This window comes from Hibiscus syriacus, unplaced genomic scaffold (genome assembly GCF_006381635.1).
Source record: "Hibiscus syriacus cultivar Baekdansim isolate YM2019G1 unplaced genomic scaffold, ASM638163v2 tig00110013_pilon, whole genome shotgun sequence".
In the NCBI taxonomy this organism is placed as follows: domain Eukaryota; kingdom Viridiplantae; phylum Streptophyta; class Magnoliopsida; order Malvales; family Malvaceae; genus Hibiscus; species Hibiscus syriacus.
Genome location: NW_024062563.1, coordinates 3,590,751 through 3,610,518, shown reverse-complemented (window position 1 = coordinate 3,610,518; position 19,768 = coordinate 3,590,751). Strand labels below are relative to the sequence as shown.

The window sequence follows — 19,768 nt, the reverse complement described above, 5'->3', positions numbered from 1 at the left end:
TGAATGAGGATAGGAGAAGTTTTATTCCCAAAGCTCAAATGGGAATGGGAATGGGAAATGAAATGAGGATGGGGAATAACTAAAATCTTCACCGTACCCATGTGAATAATCGTGGAGATCCTCAAAAAATATCCGCAGGGATCCCTGATATTTTACAAAATTTTAAAAATATATTTATAATTATTTATCTATATACCCTTAATATATATTTTAATAAAAAATTATATATGATAAGACTATAAGATTACATGTTGTTATTATTACATCTTAAAGGAAATAATTGAAGTTTAGATCTTTTCTCATTTAATATACGTTGATTTGTTGAGATTGAAAATGATTAAGATTGTACAAATATATTGGGTGTTAGATAGATATTGACGTTTGAAACTTTCATATTATAGATAAAGATCAATTTGAGACAATCTGATATATCTTACAAGTTTTAGGTGTTGCATTTATTTAAAAAATGTTTGTTTATTTTTTGAGGATGAGATTAACCGAAACCTGCAAGGATCCGTAAGGATGAGTATAGGGACAAAAAAATCCCCAAAACATATAATGGGGATATTGGTAGTATTGATTGCAAAATCACACCATTAGCATTGACTGGAAAATTAAAAAAAATTGATCAACTGAAATATTGTCGTGGTATAATCACTACCTTAAAAACGAATTTGCCCCAATGTGTGTAACACTCCAATAGGTTGATCATTCCCTGAGGTTAACACAGTCGCTCCGAATACCGTACACCCGAAACCGGAGTGATTACTGGTGGTACTGCGAATTAGAAGCTTAGAAAGCATTGAGAGAGATTTTTTTTTGGGTGAGTTGGTGAATTGAGAAGCTGGAATAGCCTCTTTATTTTGTAGGCTTCATGTCATGGGAAAAATGGTCCATCGTAAATAAGATATAATTCTGATTTAATTTCTACATTAAAATTCTATCTTAAACTCTTGCAACCTCATAAATGAATATGGCCTCAAATCAGTTGAGGTTCAGTAACTCTAAGCCTTTTGTAACTCCAGATAATTATCTCTGTAACTCTTGTAATTACTGAGTAACTAGTACAATAAATAGATTTGAACACAGCTAAAAATAATCCAAATTCATCCAACATTTCACTGACAGACCATTGTAGTCTATAAATATCAGACTGAAAATTCTTTCACAATTTTATTTGTTCTTTTAGAGAAAAATACTTATGAATTTTCTCTAAAAAGATAATAAACGCGATGACATGTCGAAGACACGTATTGGCATGAGCCACGAGACTCGACCACGAGACGAGACGAACGGATGAACGGCGGTAACGGCGGTGCGTGAGAAACCCTCTTGTTCTCTATCACTCAATACAAAAGTAGAGAATGTAAACCTTAAATACCTAATCCCAATGTATTTCTCACTCAATGTGGGATTGAGCATTACCAACATGTATGGAGTAGAATCTAATTTCTTATGAGGTACTCTATTTAAAATATGATTTGCCAATAGAATATCTTCCCCCCCACATGTTTTCAGATAACCCAGAACTTATCAACAATGAGTTCATCATCTCTTTTAAAGTTCTATTTTTCCTTTTGGCTATACCGTTTTGTTGAGGAAAATAAGGGGCGAAGTTTCGTGAATTATTTCATTCTTCTCACACACATCTTTTAAGAAATTTGATTTGTATTCACCACCTCTATCAGATCTAAGTCGTTTGATTATCCTATCTGACTGATTCTCAACTTCCTCCTTATAAATAAGGAAGAAGTTTTTAGCATCGTCTTTAGTTCTAAGGAGATAAACCTTTGTGTATCTCGAGTAATCATCTACAAAGGTCATATAATAGTGTATTCTTCCTTTACCTTCAGTGTTTTTAAAGTTTGCTAGATCATAATGAACAAGTTCTAAAAATTCAATCTTTCTCTTTGAAACAGTCTTAAAGTGAGATTCATCATGCTTGACTTCTACACAAATTTCACATTTGTTAAAGCTAGTTAAGTCTAGTTTAGGCAGAACATTCATTTTCATCAATTTCTTTAAAGCATAATGTTAACGTGTCCTAATCTAGCATATCACATTTCAACAGATTCAACGATATAAGTAGAAGTGGTAGCTTTATTCTCATTAAGTTGAGTTTCTATGACATGAAAAGAGCTTTTGGAGACAGAAATCTAGACAACAATGGATGTTGCATGGAGACAAAATTATAAAATTCTTCTATGCCTGCACGATGCAAAGACGAAGAACAAACTATCTGCAGGCTCTCAAAACACAAGATAGGAATTGGTGCTCAGATCATGAGCAACTTAAAACTATGGCTGTCAACTTTTTAAAGAACTATTCTCTAGTTCAGGACAAAACGGATATGGATATGAAGTTCGAGGATCTTTTCCCCCATCACAACAGAGATCAAAGACTATTTAAATCGACCAATTACCGAGGCTGAAATCAAACAAGTCATTTTCAACATGGCACTGCTAAAGGCCCCCAGTCTCAATGGGTTTAATGCCTTATTTTACCAAAAAAACTAACCGACGGTCGGTGAAAATGTCTGTCGATTCATTAAGGCGATCTTTGAAGGAGGTAATATTGAGGAATCACTAAACCGAACATTACTTGTGCTCATCCCAAAAATTAAAGGACCGAAATTAATCACTCAATTCAAACCGATAAGCCTCTGTTCAGTACTCTACAAGACTGTAACAAAACTGATCGCAAATCGCCTTGAGCCGTACCTCCCGCTTTGGGTCTCTTAGAACCAAACTAGCTTTGTGCCTAGACGCTCAATTACGAAAAACATAATAATTTCACAAGTCATGCATTCCATGCGAGCCAAGAAAGGAAAAGAAGGATACATCTCTCATCCGTTTCGACACAAATTTTTTGGAATGAATCTACTTCGGCTTCCTTTCAATCGATGAGGAATCCGACAAGGAGACCTTTTTCTCTATACGTCTTCGTATTATGTATGGAGAGAACTTGCACAAGCAATTAGCAAAAGCGTGGACAAACAGGATTGGGATCCAATTCGACTGGCTAGAAAATGACCAAAAATCTCACATCTTTTTTTCGTAGATGACATGATGTCCTTCGCAAAAAGCATCGAGCAAACAAATCAAGACCAATTTATAGTGCATAAAATACGGGACAGACTTATTGGATGGGCGACAAAAAATTTATCGCTTGCAGGTCAAATCACACTAGCCAAATGGGTACTTTCTTCCATACCATGTTATTTCATGCAATCAACACAATTACCGAAAGGAACTTGCTTGGAAATCGAGAAGATTATTCGGGGATTTGTTTGGAGCAAAATAGAAAAGAGACAAGAAATTAGTTTGGTGAACTGGAATGTGCTATGTGAACCTACTCCGAAAGGCGGCCTTGGATTTAATCACATGGAAAAGCAAAATATAAATGGAGGTGACTCGCTCCCGTTAATATAATCCGGAAGAATTGCTTGCGGTTATGGAAAGGGGTGAGTATGGTTTGGAGCGACGTAAAGTCAAGCCTAGTCTGGACGGTGGGTGATGGAGACTTCTGGAGAGACCCATGGCTAAGCGATGTTGGTCCTTTAAAAAATCATCTGCTAAACCAGCAAGACGGCTCAAACTTACCAATGGTAAGTGTGACAGAAATGGTAGATGAACAAGGTAAATGGAGATGGCCAATCATCTACGAGACACTACCCTTACAAATAATCCATAGATTAACGGCTACGATGACCCCGAAACAAGTACAGCAGATGGATACCCCAGGATGGAAATGGCAACCAAATCGAAAGTTCACTGTTTGTTATGCATATCAGATTCGGACAGAGAATAACTCAGGACCGATTGGAGAAGATATGGCAAACTATATCCAAATATCGAGGACTACAAAAAATAAAGATTTCTTTATGGCTACTCGAAAACGAAAAACTACTAACAGCGAACATGTAAGACGCCGTATGGACACACAAGTGAGATGTAGAATTTGTGGAGAGATGGAGGAAACAATTGATCATCTTTTTAGAACTTGTCTGTCTGCATTGGAAGCCTGGAAGAGACTTGTTCGACAGGAGAAGTTGTCTGAATTCTTAACCTTGGATATAAAGAAGTGAATTTTAACCAACCTACTGCAACCAAGCTATTTTGCAATTGATGAAAAGGAATGGGATCTAATGTTCGGTTCACTGTTTTGGACCCTATGGAAACATCGAAATTTATATGTTTTTTGACCCAGAGAAAATGGGGAGACAATCAGTGTTAGAACAAAGCAAACAACTCCAAATGGAGGGAATCCGAGCCATGGAATCAACGGCTAGAGCAAGAAGTATGGGATGGGTCGAGGCACAAACGATGAATCGATGGAAGGCCCCAATGGAGGGATGGACAAATAAACATCGATGGCGCAAGAGACAAACGAGACGGATACAAGGCATACTCACCTTCTCATAGATTCGGAGGGAAGCCAATAAAGTAGCAGATTGCATAATAAAGTTGACTTTGAAGAAAATGAATGGGCGACGCCTCCACAAGCAGTTCTAACAATCTTGTGAGAGGATGGAATTAATAATACTAGTAGTTAGTTAGTTCATCGTAGTCTCAGCCTTTTGTTTTTACCAAAAAAAAAATTAATAAATGAGTTTATAAATAAGTGGATAAACGATTTATAAATGAGTCGATACATGAATTTATTCGTGAACATAAATAAATCAAATAAACATAAATTTATTTTTATATATTTGATAAATGAAAATAAAAAATTTCAATTTAATTCATATCTTCACTAATGTTACACGAATAGTTGATCAAACGAATCCTTTATTTATTTACACCCTTATACAAAGCTTTGCAAAATATGATCATAATCATAACCAACGAAGATTTGGTCAGAAAATTAATCGGAAGGCATATGAGAGGTGTAGAGTGGGCTTAACCTCAGTTAAAGGTTGAAACTGGCAAGCCCACACAGATTCTAGAAAGTCCCAAACAAGAGGAAATGTCAATCATGAACATTGGTAGGGATGGCAATGGGTCGGGTCGGGTCGGGTTTTTGGGTCATCCGATCCGATCCGAAAAGAAAGGGTCCTCCACTCGTGCCCCGATCCGATCGATCCGAATATATGATTTAGAAATTCGACCTGAAATAATAAAAAAAATATATTTGTATTCAATAAAAACAGTGACTTAATTAAAAAAATTATATATAGAGGGGTATTATTATAATTATCCTTAAATATATAAGATAAAATTATATATATCTTTCGGATAGGGTCGGGTTGGATTTTTTCCACCATAAATCCGACCCGACCCGAACAGTATATTAAAAAACTTGACTCGATTCCGATTTTTTTAAAAAAAAATCCGACCCGATCGGGTCGGGTTCGGGTTAAGTTGCCATCCTTAAACATTGGACATTTCTAGTGCATAAAACTTTACTCTTCCCTGATGTTTCTTCCTGAAAATCACTACAATTCCGCATTCTCCTTTTGCTCCCAATTAACCCACCGGAACAATGTCAATTGTCCCTACCAATGGCCAACAAGGCAGGGTCAGTGATCCATTCTCTCTAGACTTATGGGATCCAGTCGATGTTTTAAACCCATTCTCCCATGGATTCCCTTTCCCTTCATTTCTTTCCTCTGAAATTTTCCCATATCTTGGGACTCAACTCAACTGTGTAGAAACCCCAAGTGCCCATGTCTACAAAGCCTACCTTCCGGGCGTTAGCAGAGATGAAGTCATAGTTTTCATTGACGATGATAGGATGCTTCAGATAAGCACCGAGAATGGCAACTTCATGAGCCGGTTCAAGCTGCCTGAGAATGCCAGGACGGATGAGATTCAGGGTTTCACGGACAACGGGATGCTCGTTGTCACGATCGGGAAAGATGTTGCACAGAGGCCAAATGTTAGGGACGTTGAAATCACTGAATGATGTTTTTACTCTCTTGTTTGTTGTGTTGTTGTACTGCGTGTCGAAAGCTTGCAGATGTTTACGTGGTTTCTTGTACTATAACTGTGCTTCGGTAGTAATAAAAGTGCTTTTACTTTGTGGGTGCTCTATGTTTCAGAATTTAGGAACATTGTCAAAGCAGAGACGCATTCAAAGGATTTGGATGTAAGGAGATGCAATGCCAGGATGAACACAAGGTTGCGGTTTTAAGGAAGTAATCGGCTATGAATGCCAAAACCCACCGCTTTTCATTTCGTAGAACCAGACACGAATGCCAAAATCCTATATTTGGTAGTTAATTTTGTTACCATTAATCTTGAATTTGTTGCCGTCGGTCACTACCTTTCTTGTATCTTTTGAAAAAAAAAATGAAACGAAGAAAACCTAGTCTCTTTGCGGTCTATCCGCTGGCGTTCTTATTTTGGGTTTTTCTGGAAACTTTTTAAATAAATTAGTTAGGACCTCAAACATTCTAAAAGAATCAATTAAACTCTTATGATACATCATATTCGTATGTTACTCAGTATATCAACGTCATAGCAGTCATCTACGATTTTCTCTGGCTAAAGGATCACAGTAATTAATTTTCTAAGTTTAAAGGCTTAATTGGATATAAAATTTCAAGGAGTGAATTATCTTTTCTTTTTCGAGCCTCGCGAGTCATTAAGCCAAAAATTTATAATTTTTTCAAAGCCTTGAAGAAATTGACTTAATCTCTTGACAACAATATAATAACAAACAAATATAAATCAAAAAGAAAAATAATATTAAAATCCCTAGTGCTCTGGCCACCATTTTAAAATAGTCCTTCCATGGCAGCAGCAAGTGCAAATATTTCGTAATCTGCAGCACAGTTGCAGCCTCCGTCAATGCCTTGGCACCCACACCCTTCCCAATGGTTCTTCAACCTTTGTTTTCTCTCCTTCCGCATCTCCATTTTCATTGATAAACGTATTGAAGGAGGCTTGAGGCCAGTTTCAAGAACCCCATCATTCATCGAAGCCATGGCAAGCCAATATTCATCAATCTCCATGTTTGGTGATTCAAAAACGGCTTTCAATGGCATTTCAGCTCTGCTCAAAACCACAGATTTCCCCAGTTTCTTCTTCCTCCGGAGCTCGAAAACTACGGTCTGTTGCTTCAGGTACTTGAGTGATTCTTCAGATGCCGAGCATTCCAAAGAGAATGACTCGTTCCAGATGATCATTTGGGATGACTTAGTGCAGATTTGCCTGGTGTTTAGTTGAATCCTCTTGTTGTTTCCTGCAGGAAGATAGTATCTGATAAAAATGTTGCCATGGGACTTCAGCTCTATGTTTTTAGCTTCCAAGATTCTCACTTCACAACCAAGAGATGAAACGTAATGATCTGATACTCCCATTGAAGACAAAGGGAAATTCGTAATATTTGATTGCAGAAAGGGAGAGCTTCTGTATAATTTTGGGGTTTTTGGCTGTGTTCATATGGGACTGGAAGGTTGAATATTTATAGGGGTAAAGATAAGTGGAATGATGACTGATATTATCCACACGAGATCAGCTCAAATATACTGACTGGTAAAAGCAGAATAGTGGAAGAAAGTGAATCAGCCACCAAAATGTATTAGTATTGGTTTATAGTTTTAAGGGTTTCTTTATGTGGGATTCGAAAGATCGGCAGAGATCGTGTATGATATACATTTGGAATAGAATAAAAGCCGGTACTAATCATGAATGGCTGGACAATCTTAATCTCGCACTTGCAAAAGTTTAAAATACTGTTCCACTAGTAAGATTATAATCTAAAAGCTGGATTTGAGTTCTAGAAAAGTTGATTCTTTATATCTACCTTTTTTCAACCATTGGAACATGCTATCAGGGGATTGGCAGCCTTCACTTGAATCAAACCTCCATTCCCGATGAAAGGAGACACTTTGCCAGCGATTAGAAACCACCTGCGATTTTATACTAAAAGTTAATACTACCCAGTTTAAAAATTATATTTAAATTTTACGAATGTCAAATTATAAAATTTTAAGAGATGTGAATTTAAATCGTCGTTCTAAAATACAAAAAAAATATTTAAATTATATTAAAATTTAATTTTTTTAGAAAGCACGATTGTATCCTAATATCCTCTCGATCCACTACTGTTAATATCTTTCGATACTCTTTCTGGTCAAGATCATAAAATCCTTGGTGTGGAGAATCTCAATCTAGATCTTGGTCAATATGTTATTCAACTTTTTTAATGTTGCAATTAGGTAACAAATATTTTTTTTATCTCATTTGTTATTCAATTTTTATTGTTTTGTTGTAATTAGGTACCCAGGCTTTCTTTTTTGAGTAATTAGCTACTTAATATTTTTAAAATTACACATGTTCAATTATACTTATAAATTTAACCTCGTTTAATTAAAGAAATATATTTGTTATAAATTGAAAAACTAGATGTTAAAATCCTGAATATAGACACGTGTATTTAAAAAAAGAATAGGTATCATATTGCACATAAATGTCAAAGTTAAGTACTTAATTACACCAAAATAATTTTGATACCATAATACACCTAAATGTGAAAATTAGACACCAAAATGTATACCTTTTCTTTTATAAATTATAGTGTGACTTAATTTTACCAATTTAGAGTGATCATGGCACCTGCCAGCCCCCTCTAAATTGCCAATATGTGTGTCTATGTTAGAACTTTAGATATGGACTAACATATAACATATAATAACAATAATAAGGTGTTATTGTTTACTATCATAAAAGAAGGTTAGCCCAAGTTAAGAATAATCTAAGTTGGTTAAGGTAAATTATAATTTAGTAATTAAATATAATATTTTTTAAATATTTACGATAACTGAATAATTAGTTTTGAATTAATGATAGATTCATTAGAAAGTATTGTTAATGTACAAAAAAAAAAAGAAAAATGTTGAGGTTATTTCATAATCTTTAAAAGACAAATATCATATCATAACGTAATGAAGAAATTAACGACGAAATGACAAAAATAAGAGGAAATTAAAATTTTAATAAGAAAATGATATTTTTTTAAAAACCATAGTAGTCACAATAGGATTAAAAAGAAAAGTGAGCGGTGAATTTTGTAATTTACCCAAACTAAATTAGAAAATTAGTATGTCCAACTAAAAGCAATGAGCAGTAAGTATAAAATCTAATGAATAGGAGATACTTTTAACATGTTATGTATGACCCATCACTTCTTAATTTAATATTTTTAACTTGTGGAGTGAAATAGGTAGTTTTCTCTCGGAGAACATTCAAGTCGGATTCTTCTGCAGTGCTCAGGGAGCAGATCTTTGCATGACTAAGCCAAGTCCTGTACAAAGAAAAAAAGGGCTAACTTACTTTCAAGTCGAAGATGAAAGAACTAATATCACAAATGCGTATTAATACCTTAATCGCTCCAGGGAAGTACATTCTTCGGACCAGGCATGTCAAGATTGTGGAACTCTTTCACTTTAGATGTTATAAGGAAATATATTTTAGGTTCTCGGATATCAGCTGTAGAAAACATCTGGTAAATCAAGAAGATACTGTTAAGTGGAAGGGGAAAGATAAGAAATAAGATAAAAGCCTTGGCTTGAAGCCTGAAACAAAACCACTTAAAATCCATTATTTTTTTTTTGAAGGAACAAAAAAATGTTTATTATAAAATATAGAAACATCAGATGTTATTGGCTGGTTGAGGGAAGACCTCGCCCAGCAGCACAATACATGTAACGAGAAAAGGGTAGTTACATAGTTGAACAAATTGTAAATTATGGAAGTTAAGAGTCTGTTTCGTAAAACCTAAAAAAGCACGACCAAATTCATAATTTACCCATTTTACCATAAAAAATTCATTCAAACCTAAAATGGGTCAAATATTCTGTTCGTAGATCAAACATATGGAAGGAGCGACGACCTGCAGTATAAAAGTCATCTCCTAATGGCTTTGACTCCTCCATTGCCAATTGATTTAGTTAGCGACATTAATATATATGATTTGTTTAGTTTTTCTAATAAAATAAAATCAAACAAGAATATAATTTTAATCTTTTAAGTAACCGAGACAGAATAATATATATATATATATATATAAATATTATAAAACAATTCTTAACAGTAATTTATAATTAATTTTAATTGTTTAGTCTTCAATAATTTAATTAAAATAAAATCAAACGAGAAGATTTAAAAAACGATGGGATGATACTATTTTATTTTATTAGTGTCTTAAAATATAGGCTTACAAGATGATTAAATATAAATTAAGGTATAATAATAAAGGAAAAATTTAATATATGATTGAGTAATTATTTTAACTACTATTTTTTTTAGAGTATTTTAAATTTCTAACGTTTTATTTTGAAGTAAAATAATAGTGATGGGGCGAAAATCTTTAATTGACTAACAATCAATGTTTGTTATTGATGTGATAAATTCTATGAGTTCAAAGTGATAACCTAATATATATATTACGTGTTAAAAGTGATAATATGATATAGATAACATATTTAAAGTAATAACATAGTACATAACACATAATTAATTTAGATACATGAAAATTATTATGTCAACGACAATATTAATTATTAATCGGTGAACAAATTTCATTCATTTAGGTGATATTTTACCCTCTAAATATATAAAAGTAATTTTATATATTAAATAAGTTGGTATTATTTATATATTGATAATTCAATATTTATGGGAATCCGAATAACCTAAAACAGCACCGACGAACAGGGTAAAACCGCGTTAAGACTAAACTCTGTACCTTTCATTCTTGGCTTTGGCAGCATGTGAGTGGCTGGCCTGGCCACATCTTCTTCCAATTCTCCATTAAATTCTTCACTGCATTGATTTCATACAAGTAATCAATGCACGCATTGTATAACACTCTACGTTCTTTCCATCCATCCCACTCCTCTTTAGTTTCATACAATTAATGGCTCCACCAATGTACTTGTGTTCTTTTAAGCAACTTGTGTTTCATCTTGTTTTGTTTTTGTTGATTTCTATGTTTCTTTGTGCCTCCATTGAATGCCATGAGCTTCAACCCAACCGGTTTGGTCCTAAACGAAGGTTGCCAGAGGTTGAAGAATAAGAAGCCACGAAAAAACAAACCGAACTTATTAAATCAACCTTGTCCGGTGCCATTAACAACCATAGGAAGCTTTCTAAACCCTTCAATTCAAAAGCCTCAAACTCCTCCAAGAACAAAACAAATACCTCAAAAACACTGACCGACAAAACGCTCAATCACCATGAATCCGATTTAATGTCCGAGTTCCGAGATTTCCCAACCAAGTTCCGGAAAACCCTTATCAGACCTTGAAAAAATTTCGACAAACTCAAAAGCTTACATTACCAAGTACAACAAACTATTCACGAAGCAATTCAAACCATACGTAGGCAACAAGCATGCCCCTACGGTCGCCGCTGCAATCTCATGCGCTTCCATTGTAATCATTTTAGTCTTAGTTTCCCTCTTTTTTAGTCACATAAAATCCTACTTTTCTCTCCAAAAGATGATCGTTATCATCCAAGTTTACCTCTGGATTTACTTTTCCATCCTTTGCCTCACTTCCCTCGTTACTGGACTCGAGCCATTGAAGTTCTTCTACGTCACTTGGCCCTCCACCTACGTCGCTCTGCAGGCGTTTCAGACACTTGGATATGTGGTTTATTTGTTGATCCTTTTGATGCATGTGGTTCTTGTTTTCTCGACCGAGTCTGGGTTAGGTTCTAGGACGTTGACCTTGGGCCAGACCTTGGTCGGCTACGCCGCTGGGTTGCATTTTTACGTGGCGGTATTGCATAAGGTGATTTTGCATCAAGCGCCCAAGACTAGTTGGAAGGTGAACGGGATGTACGCCACGTGTTTCCTTTTGGTTTGTCTGTGTGGTAGAGATGATAGGAGGAAGAAGGTGGTGGAGAGGGAAAGAAAAATTAATTAATTAATTATATTCTCCCAATAACAAAACAAAAATGTTATCACAATGAGATTGACAAAGAATTTTCTCAAGGTCTCTCCCTCTTGTTAATTATCAAATTCCCCCTTTTTTGTATTTTAAGAAAGGAAAATGTATAATTGGTATTAATAAAATAAATAATTAAAGCTTCTTTAATTATATTCATTAATCATTACTACTCTTTTTATAACGAGAGCTCTTAAAAGCAGCTCTTTAAGGTGGTTAATATAACAGTAAATAAAATTGAGGTGAGAGAGGCTCGAACCTTCGACCTCAAGATACCTCAGAAGCTATAAGACCTACAGAGTACAGACAAAACATCTTATTTCCCTTTCATTCTGATTAGTAAGAGAGCAAAGCCACCTTCGGAACGAAATGCTTCATTTCATCCAAAAAAGTGCAAATAATTTCTACAACACTCAAAACATCTAAGAAAATTTTAGATTATTGCTGAAGTAAAAAAATACATGCTAAAAATGAAATCATGAAATGAATGAATTGCACAAGAACTCATTCACAAGTGACCCTGCTTAAAATCTTTGATTCCGAATGCTAAAAGAATAAACATATCAACATATCACATATTCGCCCCCCATGAATTAAACAACCTTTAAATGAAGAATGTAATATGAATCATGGTCGAGTACAATGCATGAGTTCATAGATTAAGAAGAAGAAAAATTATTGAATTGATAGACTTCTTCAGGGGTTATCAGTGGAGTAATTCACCCACTAGCCATGCTGAGGACTGACTAATAAAAAGTTAGATGGATTTTTCTTTGGCATAAGGAGTGAATAGCTATTTTTTTATTAAATTTAGGGTGATTATAAGATAGTATTTGTTTATAATCTTTCTTAATCATTTACAATATTGAGAGCCGAAAATGGATTATTAGATATATTGATGTAAGATATATGGGGTGAAACTATACAAGCTTCACGGTTTCTTCTAGTCCTAGATTCCTTTCTTTGTTCTACAATCTCTTGAAATCCAGCTTCATTGGTTGCGAAGATATGAACAAAAACTGGAAATCAGCACGTGTAAGTACTTTAAATACAAGAACCAAAAAAGGGGAAAATGAAATATTTAAAGAAATAGAATTGTTGATATGTACGTAACACTCTTGGCGGCATCAACGATCACGTTCGATCATTTCTGATCTTTGAGCTGAAGTTATTTAATCGATCTTTTCTGATATTTGAGCTAAATTTATTCAATTGATCATTTGAGTTAAGATAAGGGATTTAGATAAAATGAAGCTCATATTCAGATTTAAATATTCAAAATAATATGATCTGTAGTGTTTAGAGTTTAATGATCATTGACGATGATAGATCAGACGAACTGTGGTTAGAATTTGAATTGGTGCTCACTAGATTCAAAAATTAATTAAAAATCAAATCAATATATAGTTAAAGAGATAAATGATTGATTGATTAAAATATGGTTAGTTCAAATATTAATAAAATAAATTAAAATTTAATGACTAAAATAAAAAAATAAGTTGAATGATGAAAGTTTTGGTTTACTTATTGTATTTGACCTATGAATAAAATGTGTATTATCCTAATTATGATATAATTATTTAAGTAAAAAATATATGAATAAAAATCACTTTTATCTCATTTTAATTAAAAGAACATAGGAAAAGAAATTATCGTAGTTTAAACAAACAAGAGTACAATATATATATATATATATATATATATATGTGTGTGTGTGTGTGTATGTATGTATACATATATATATCATAAACAATAGTAAAGAAATACGTGCTAGGGAATATGATATTATACGACAGCTTGCCATCCTTGTTGCAGAATTTAGGTACTTTGAAATGAAAACTTAGCTTGTACTGATGCATGTGGGAATGGAGGGAAATGGTGGCAACCTTTGCTTGATGAAGATCCCAAAAGTTGTGTATCTGAAACTCAATGCCTCAAATTTGTGGGGATTTTTAAAAGAGGCAACGATAGATGCCTTTGTTTTGCCCCTTTCAAGGCCGATAAATACTGATGAATTTAAAAATATTTTCTAGAATAAATGCGTACATATATTAAAAATAGAAACTTTTATATAAAATCGATATAAATAAAATTTTAAAAAAAAGACACAATTAATATATAAAAGAAAATAGATTTTAAGATGTGTATGAATCCACCCTCAACAATCTTTGATGAAATTGTTACAAAAATATTTGAGAGGAATAATGTGAGATAATAGCGTTTCGCTCCACTAAAAATGATTTTGAACAATGCACCAATATTGACTCAGTTAGAACCTAAAAATTCATATGTTATTTAATGATACATCATTAAATATGTAGAACGTGTTCTTATGTAAGAAGAGAAGGTAACCATTTATGTATTTAGACAACTTAAGTAGCATGGACATAACTATTATACCCATGGTTTGAACTTGCTACACTAATATTTACCTTGAAGATTTAGGGACATCATATGTGTTCTTGTGTAAGAAGAGAAGAGAATCATTTATTTTATCCAATAAGAATAAATAATTAATATAAATGAATTTTATTGATTAATAATACCAATACCAAAATTATTTTGATATACACAATTATTTTACGTGTCATATTGACTTTATTTTTACATTTTAAAATTTAAACTACAATCATATAATTATAATTTATGCTATTGAATATAATATAAATAATTAAATATAATTATACTCTATCGATAAAATACATATAAAATTTTAAAATTTATTACTTTCTATACATATAATTATTTTAAATATTTTAAATAATTAAATTTTATAAAATGCATATTTCAAAACTACTTTACATAAGGTTTTTAAAATATATTTTTTCATATTTTTATCAATAATAAATTTTAAATAATAAAGAGTTAAAGTTAAAAAAATGACCCAAAAAAATCAATAATGAACAGATTTAGTGGGACATGAGATTATAATTTTACCAGCATGTAATCATTAAATATGAACTATATTTCCATAAGATTATTTTACAATGTTCAACAACATTTTAATTTTGAATTCATCAAATGATCTTAGTGGTAAAGGGAGTGTTACTTTTTTTAGAGGTTTCGAATTCGAAAAGTTCCATCTACAGGTAGTGGCGGATGTATGTACCTAGAACTCATGGTGGCCAATGCCTACCGTGAAATCTGAATTTTTTAATGTTAGTTGTTTATTTTATTGAAGTTGCCTACCTTGAAATTTTATTTGTATCCATCCGTATGGAAAAAAAATCTTATTAATACATATGTGTCTACCCTAAAATATATTTCTCGATATATCACTATCTACAAGGTATATGCATTATCAAGGACTAAAAAGTATTTTGAATATATATTATTTTATAATTACTACAACTATTAAAAAACATCTTAACTTTTAAATCGTTGGTAATTTAATTAAGGCAAAAAGGCATCCAGGGTCCTCGAACTTTAAAAAAACAATTTGGTCCTCATCTTTTTTTCCGATCAATGTGGCCCTCTAACTTTGAAAAAAAATATCTCAACGTGACCCTTTGACAAACAGATTCCGTCGTTGACTAACGAAACCATTATTTTCGGCTGATGTGGCCTGATTGTTTTAAAACTGAGTTGATTGGACGCTGAGCCGGAAAACAACTTTAAAAACATTGGAAACCTTAAGCTTATTGGGCACGCTATTCCTCGTACATTGAAGGAAAACTGAGAAATAAAAAAACCTCTTCATCTCCAAACCAAAACTGAATCGTTATTCTTTGAATCAAACAGAAGAAAATCATATTCTTTTACAAAAATTGATTCTTAATTTTTTTATTCAAAAATTGAATCGTCCATTTGTAAAAGATTTTCATCTCTGAAAAAAATCAGCATCCCTTGAATCAAAACTTAAACCCAGAAAACCTTGATTCAAACCCAGAAAACCTTGATTCAAACCCATAATGAAAACCAACATTGCTTCCTTTTTCAATCAAGTGGGCCTGTAAACGAACCGAACGCACACGAACGGAGGTATGCTCATGTTCTTTCATTTAATAAATAAATGAACACGAACATAAACGAACAATTTTTTTGTTCATGTTCGTTTATTAAAGAATATAACTTGTTCATGTTCGTTCATTTAAAAAATAAACGAACATAAACGTTGGAGACCCTACCTTCCATGGTTCTTTCATGAAAAATAGTCGACAACGCAAATCAACCAAATCTACAGTGATAAATAGCATAAGAGTTGATTAGCAGTGATGAAATGTTTGAAGATATCAAATATTTCGATCGATCTTTTAAAGATATTAAATGCTTCACACGACTTTAATTTAATGCTATAACATTTATCTTAGTGGTCCATGATTACATATGAACAATCATTTTTCACTACGTTATTCTAATAAATTTGCTGGCTAAAAGTTTTGTGACATAAATGTAAGACTTTAGTGAGGTTTGTTAATAATGGTCCTTTCCGTTGGCAGAGTAGAAAATTTAACAGCATGAAGATTTCGAAAGGTACAAATTGGACTACAAGGCAATAACATAGATCTGAAATCCCTTCGATGCTACATATTGTAACTGATATTATTGCTAAACCACCATTCAAAATTTTAACATACCTAAAGTCTACTCACAACTAAAGGTTACAAAAGAACTATGAAAACAAAAGTTCATTGTCAAAATTAGGTTAATTATGGAGTTGATTATCATAATATCAAATTAATTAATATTTTTAAGATACTTACAAATTGGTCACCAAAATTGATTTAAGAAGATTGGGTTAAACATAAATGAATGAACATAAACGAACATAACCGAACAAACATAAACGAACATAACTGAACGTTCACGAACGTAAATGAACGAACGAGACCTATGTTCATGTTCGTTCATTTAATTAAACGAACACAAAATCTTGTTCATGTTCGTTCATTTAATAAATAAACGCACATAAACGAACTTCCCGCTGCACGATTCATGAACGGTTTGCTGAACGTTCAGTTCATTTACAAGCCTACAATCGAGACAACTCATATTCGAATCATGGATGAATATTTCGTTGGATAAGAAACCTAGAATGGAGACACATTATAGAGGAACATTGCAGTAGAAATCGATAAGAATCTTTATTTACTTCAAGTGTTTGTTTCGAGAAATAATTTTCTACCTTTTTGAATTGTTTTGTTTAACTTTCTCTTTTGTTTTTGATCTCACATGTAAATGTTGTTGGAAGAAATCAATTTTTTTACCTTTTTGAACTATTTTGTTTAACTTTCTCTTTTGTTTTTATTCTCACAGGTAAACGTTGTTGGAAGGAAAAGAACAACGAAGGGGTGAGATTTTTTTCGACTTTTATTGGTTTACCATATTGTTGAAAGGATTTTGGTTGACTTAGTTGATTTTTATGTAATATTTATTTGGTTTTATTGGTTGACTTGGTTTGTTTTTCTACTCTTTTATTATTATTATTATTATTATTATTATTATTATTATTATTATTATTATTATTATTATTATTATTATTATTATACATTCTGGATTATGTTTGCCCTAATATTTTTTTTATGTTTGACTTAGTTATTTTTATGTTGTGCTTTGGGATTCTGTGTGATAGCATATGAGGATATAATATGATTTGTGATTATATATAATATATATTCTGGTTCACATGCTTTGGGATCCTGTATAGTTTTGTTTGTTAGAAGATATATTTGTTTTAAAGTTTTTCTTTGGCTGATGTGCTAATGTTAGTTTTTTGTTTCCTGTTGATGTAATACTATGGCTGGTGATATTTATGTACTACAATATTTTCATGGTGGTAGATTTAAGACAAGTTTGAAGTTTGAATATGTAAATGGATCCATTGAAAAATTTCAAGTTGATCCAGATATGTTATGCTTGTGGGATTTATTAGGGAATGCATAACTTTTAGGATATGGACCGCATAAATTTATGTACTATGGGTACCTAATGTGAAGTTTTACTGTGATAACTTGGTGTTGATTCATAATAATGATACAGTTAGGCAGGTGATGGATTTATTGCTCAAGAATGGTACTATAGATATCTACGTTGACCACAAAATTGTTGAAGATACAATTGTTGAGGGTGTTAATAAGGTTGTTGAGGACGAGCCTACTAATGTAAATGAGCCTACTGCTATATTTGAGTTGGAGACAAAAGGAGTGTGTGGGTCTTCTAAAATTAGGGCTAATGCTTCTACTGTTTTTAAAGATTATGATGGCGAGTGTACTGTCGAGACTGTTAAAACAGGGGTTAAAAACGATGAAAATGATGAAGATTGTTTCATACATAATATAGAGTTAACATTTGATGTGGATGATGAAGTTATAACCGTCATAAATAAATTGAAAAGTTGCCAAAAAGGGAAAATAAACAAGTTAAAGTCAATGAAGATAGTGGAGATGATTTTGTTGATGAAGATATAGTTAACTAAATGACTGAGAAGCTTGAGGGTAATGACAGTGTGTACTTGGACTCTTCTGACCTAAGGGAATATGGTGATAGTGATGAGTCTTTAGAGATTTGTGGGGCATATTATGGGACTCGAACAATAAGACCTAGATATGATCCAAATTGAGGCATCCCAAAATAGGAACTTGACATGAGATTTGAAGATTATCATCAATTTAAAGAAGTTGTGAAGAAGTATTTTATAGCAAAAAGTGTGAATTTGAGGTTCTTGAAGAATAAAAGTAAGAGAACAATGGTATGTTGTAAGGGCGACTGTCCTTGGTAAATATTTTCTAGTCATGACAGTCGATTTGATTGTTATGTTATGAAGACATATCATCAAATGCATAAGTGTTATAGAAGTAATAAGCATACAATGTTATCTTGTAAGATGTTGCAGTAGAAATTCAGAGATAGGATATTGGTGGAACCAAAATTGAATATATCGATATTGAAGGAAATGTGCAAAATATAACTTGGTACTTATGCAACTTATAATATGTGTCAAAGAGCTAGATCTGTCATTTTGAAATAGATGCATGGTTCTTATGTAGAAGAGTTTGCTAGTATTTGGGGGTATGCTGCCGAGTTGCTATATTCTAATCATGGAAGTACAATTATAATTCAATTGGTAGAGATGCTTTAGGATTGACAATATTCTATAAGATGTATGTTTGTTTACATGCACTGAAGTAGGGGTGGAAAAAAGGTTGAAGGCCTTTTATCGGCGTTAATGGATGTTTTTTGAAATCAATGACAAAGGGAATACTATTAATGGTTGTTGGTAGAGATGGAAATAACCAAATGTTTTTAGTTGCATGAGCAGTCGTTGAAAGTGAAGGCAAAGAATCACGGTGATGGTTTTTGCAGAAAATATGCAAAATGTTATAGTTTATTATGTTCCTTATTATTGTCAAATTATGTTTTTTATTGACTACTAATGTATTTTTGTACTATTTTGCAGGGTCTTATATTAGTCCTAAGGGAATCATTCCCCGATGTTGAGCACATGATATATGTAAGGCATATCTATACATCTTGGCATGAGAAATGAAAATGGATAAACAGAAAAGTCCAATTCTAAAACACAGTCAGAGTAATTATTGTAGAAGACTTTGATGAACAATTGAAAAAATTAGAAGCTTTGGAGCATGGGTCTTCAAATGACCTATTAGAGACCTCGGTGGAGCATTGGTCAAAGGTTTACTTTAAAGGGACTTGCAAATGTGATGTGGTGGACAATAACATAGCCGAAGCTTTTAATGGAATGATAGTGGAAGCAAGATGCAAGCCTATCATCAACATGCTTGAGAATATTAGGGTCATGGTAATGACTAAGATGGACATTAAAAGAACTTGGGCAGAAAAGTGGAAAACCAACATCTCACCAAGAGCTCTTGAGAAGTTGGAAAGGAACATGGACATTTCAACTCAATG

General features: G+C 32.8%; 2 protein-coding genes across 2 annotated transcripts; one reads left to right on the top strand and one right to left on the bottom strand.

Moving 5' to 3' along the window:
- The first annotated feature begins 5,409 nt into the window (after nt 1–5,409).
- On the top strand, nt 5,410–5,932 carry LOC120212343 (17.5 kDa class I heat shock protein-like). The gene has a single exon (XM_039210688.1). The coding sequence runs from the start codon at nt 5,485–5,487 to the stop codon at nt 5,905–5,907; it is 423 nt and encodes a 140-aa protein (XP_039066619.1). The 5' UTR covers nt 5,410–5,484; the 3' UTR covers nt 5,908–5,932.
- Nucleotides 5,933–6,705: 773 nt separating this feature from the next.
- LOC120212346 lies at nt 6,706–7,369 on the bottom strand. Its single transcript, XM_039210692.1, has one exon. It carries the CDS (start codon nt 7,304–7,306, stop codon nt 6,722–6,724), a length of 585 nt encoding a protein of 194 aa, XP_039066623.1. The 5' UTR covers nt 7,307–7,369; the 3' UTR covers nt 6,706–6,721.
- Between the last annotated feature and the right edge of the window lie 12,399 nt (nt 7,370–19,768).